At 31.1% G+C, this 3,563-nt stretch overlaps 1 protein-coding gene across 3 annotated transcripts in view; it reads left to right on the top strand.

Annotated features, from left to right (window-relative positions):
• LOC108685542 (oxysterol-binding protein-related protein 8) overlaps positions 1–3,563 on the top strand; it is a 15,165-nt gene that overhangs the window by 7,476 nt on the left and 4,126 nt on the right. For all 3 annotated transcript variants that reach the window (XM_018190395.1, XM_018190393.1, XM_018190394.1), the window contains 8 exons: positions 1,003–1,157; positions 1,341–1,519; positions 1,619–1,796; positions 1,967–2,063; positions 2,159–2,355; positions 2,565–2,690; positions 2,752–3,000; positions 3,110–3,277. In XM_018190395.1, the coding sequence (XP_018045884.1) occupies positions 1,003–1,157; positions 1,341–1,519; positions 1,619–1,796; positions 1,967–2,063; positions 2,159–2,355; positions 2,565–2,690; positions 2,752–3,000; positions 3,110–3,277 (1,349 nt within the window). The remainder of the gene's footprint in view (positions 1–1,002; positions 1,158–1,340; positions 1,520–1,618; positions 1,797–1,966; positions 2,064–2,158; positions 2,356–2,564; positions 2,691–2,751; positions 3,001–3,109; positions 3,278–3,563) is intronic.

The following is a 3,563-nucleotide window of genomic DNA, read 5'->3' on the forward strand; positions in this document are numbered from 1 at the left end:
CTAACATACCGGCAAGCGGCGGCATCACCATAGCCACGAGAGGAGTGATGGAACTCATTATCGCCGTCTCTTCCACGTTTATTCCCAGTTCTCTCATGTGTATGGTCAAGTATGGATATAACACGTAAAGTGCTAAAGTAAAATCGCAGTTAAAAATCTTGTTACGGTGAAGAAAAATTATTTAAAAAATTATTTTTATATAAAAATATCATTCCAACTAACTTTATTATTCAATGGACTTTAATAACTAATTTTCTGATGAATTGATAATAATTTCTTTAATGACGATATACAGCTGATAATATTTTACTATTTTAATTTTGAATATTAAATGTTAAATTAGACCAGTTAATAAATATAAAAATTATAATAGCAAAATAGATAATTATAATAATTTAAGTTGGTCAGATTCATATTGAAATAGTCAATGCAGGAATATTTTTATATTTTTATGTGTTCAAATTTTAACTAAAATTTTATAAAAACTAATTATGATTAATTTATTTAATCTTAAATATATATATACATATGCATTTAAATTTACTAACAATAATAATGATCGTTGTTATTTTTTTTTTGTTATCCTGCTTTTTGTATTAACAGTATATTTAAGTCGCTATGCTCCAAGAACACCTACAACTCCTCAAAGACACTTATTATTTCATCCGCAATCACTCTCACCCGCTGTAACTTGCGATAGAAGCATTTGTCCCTCACCTACTCCAATGTTTCAACATCTTTGTCACGCAGTTGCATATTGGGAAAAATTTTTACTTGATCGCTCTCCTACACCTGGCACAGATCAAGAAAACATTGCGTCTTCGACTTCTAATGAGGAACCAGATAGTGGTGATGTTCAACCGTCTGGATCTTCATGTTTTGCTTCTGCATCTTATCCACCAATTTCCCCAGCACGTCGCATGACTATTCCTTCTATACGTGTCTTAGAGTATGATACCCATCAAGTAGTAACGCTAGATCCTGTGTACCCCTTGCATACAGACCTGGACGATATTAGTCAGCCAGAGAATGGAGTAGTAGCTGATGCTGAAATCAGTGCCTCGGATAGTGAATCTGAAGCATCAGCCAAAGAAGATCAATCGGAGCCAATCACCGAAACACCATACGTAGCTAATGAAAATGAAATTCTTGGAACGGTAAGCAGTAATTCCGCACAATACAATTCTTAATTAGAATACATGTTTATAACAAGATAACATATTTACAATTCATAGAACTTTTTTTATAAAAGTTTTTCTGGATTACTTCGATTTATCATGAATATATAATTTTATATTGCATTTATTTCCTGTAGTTACTATACTGTTATCAATTAATAGGCTGGCGAAGTCGTTGCAGAACTACAAGAAGAACAAAAGTCTTTGATATGGTTCTTAATGAAACAAGTTCGTCCTGGCATGGATCTGTCTAAAGTTGTATTGCCGACTTTCATTCTGGAATCACGATCGTTTCTGGAAAAACTGGCCGATTCGTATTATCACGCCGATTTATTGTCTCAGTTAGTAAAACGTAGTAATATAATACATTAGTACATTATTATTTTCTTAACATATACAATTAAAGGAATATAATTTCTAAATTTTATTTCAATTTACAGAGCAGTATTGGAAGATGATGCATTTACACGTATGAAAGCTGTAGTGAAATGGTATTTATCGGGATTTTACAAAAAACCACAAGGCTTGAAAAAGCCATATAATCCGCTTTTGGGCGAAACATTTCGCTGTTATTGGCAACATTCTAATGGTTCAAGAACATTCTATTTAGCCGAACAAGTATGATCTAAAAGATAGTAAATTATTGATTAAATTAGATTGTGTGTGTGTGTGTGTGTGTGTGCGCGCGCGCGCGCGCGCGCGCGCGCGTGTGTGTAACTAATTATTCATTATTTTTTTGAAAAAGTAATGTTTGGTATTAACAAATACATCTAAAACTTTCTTGTTAGTTATCGCATCATCCACCTATCTCAGGATTTTATGTGACAAATCGTCAAGATGGATTTACTATCAGCGCTACTATTATTGCAAAATCTAAATTTTATGGTAATTTATTTATTATTTAATATAGATTATAGTAATATTGATATAGAGCCGGTGTATATAGCAATAACAATATTTATAATATATATGTCTTACAGGAAATTCGACTTCTGCAGTTTTGGATGGTATCGCTGTATTGACGATGTTGCCGAGAGGCGAAGATTATACAATGACAATTCCTTATGCACATTGCAAAGGCATTCTTATGGGGACATTATCTATGGAACTCGGTGGAAAAGTGAACATAATATGCGAGAAGACTGGCTATCACACAGAATTAGAATTTAAACTTAAAGTAATACACATAATATATTTGATTTTTTTTATACAGTTACCAATATTATCAATAAAATTACGATTTATTTTAAAGATATAACGAAATCTTAATTTATCTCTTATGTTGTAATAAGATTTAATTATATTAATTTGACTAAATAATATAAAATAATATTAAAAATAATGTTAATATAATTAAAAATGTTACAATAATATATATATTTTTAGCCGTTTCTTGGCGGTGCGGAATTAATGAATCAAGTTGTAGGACGAATACGCCTAGGAAAGGAAACTTTGGCTACTATTATGGGATATTGGGATGGATTAATTTTAATAACGGATAAACGGACAGGGGTAAACTTAAATCTTAATCAATAATTTTAGATAACTATTAACATAATGTTTTATTTTACAGCAAGAAAATATTTTTTTCAATCCTACTCCAGAAATACGCAAAAAAAGATTGAAAAAATATACTGTTCCTTTGGAACATCAGGGAGCATGGGAAAGTGAAAAATTGTGGTTGGCTGTTACACAAGCTATTAATAAGGACGACCAAGTTGCCGCTACTGACGCTAAAACTCGACTCGAAGAAGCACAAAGAGAACGCGCTAAAGAGCGAAAGAGACTAGGACAAGAATGGATTCCAAAATACTTCGTTCAAGTATGATATGCATCATTTTCATATTTAATGTTTATGTTTATATATTGTCAAATATTTATCGGATATTAATATTTGCAAAATAATTTCCAACTTTTTTTTATTTTATTAGGATATTATAACTGGAAATTGGGTTTATCGACATGCTGATATAAGACCATGGGATCCGAGAAATGATGTAGTACAATATGAAGAAAATTATGTAGTGCGCACAAAGACCAGGCATAAAACACCTATTATGCGTACTGGTAGTATTGTTTCTACTGAACCCCAATCACAGGTACAGCGATGTAAGATGTAGTTCGCATTATGCATGCTGTTTTAATATTTGTACACATTTGTATAAGTAATAATTACATTAATCGCTTTATGTGTCTATTTTATTCTTTTTCCGGCAAGATTATTGAACAATTGCATGTTATACAGTTTCATTCTATTTGCTATCGATGAATTTAACTAGATTGTATACAGCTCTGATATTTTTAATAAACTTGTTTCGCTTGACTTGTAATTTACATTGGTATTAATATTAATTAGGTTATTCTATTATTCTATATATATATATA

Source organism: Atta colombica, unplaced genomic scaffold (assembly GCF_001594045.1).
Source record: "Atta colombica isolate Treedump-2 unplaced genomic scaffold, Acol1.0 scaffold153, whole genome shotgun sequence".
In the NCBI taxonomy this organism is placed as follows: Eukaryota; Metazoa; Arthropoda; class Insecta; order Hymenoptera; family Formicidae; genus Atta; species Atta colombica.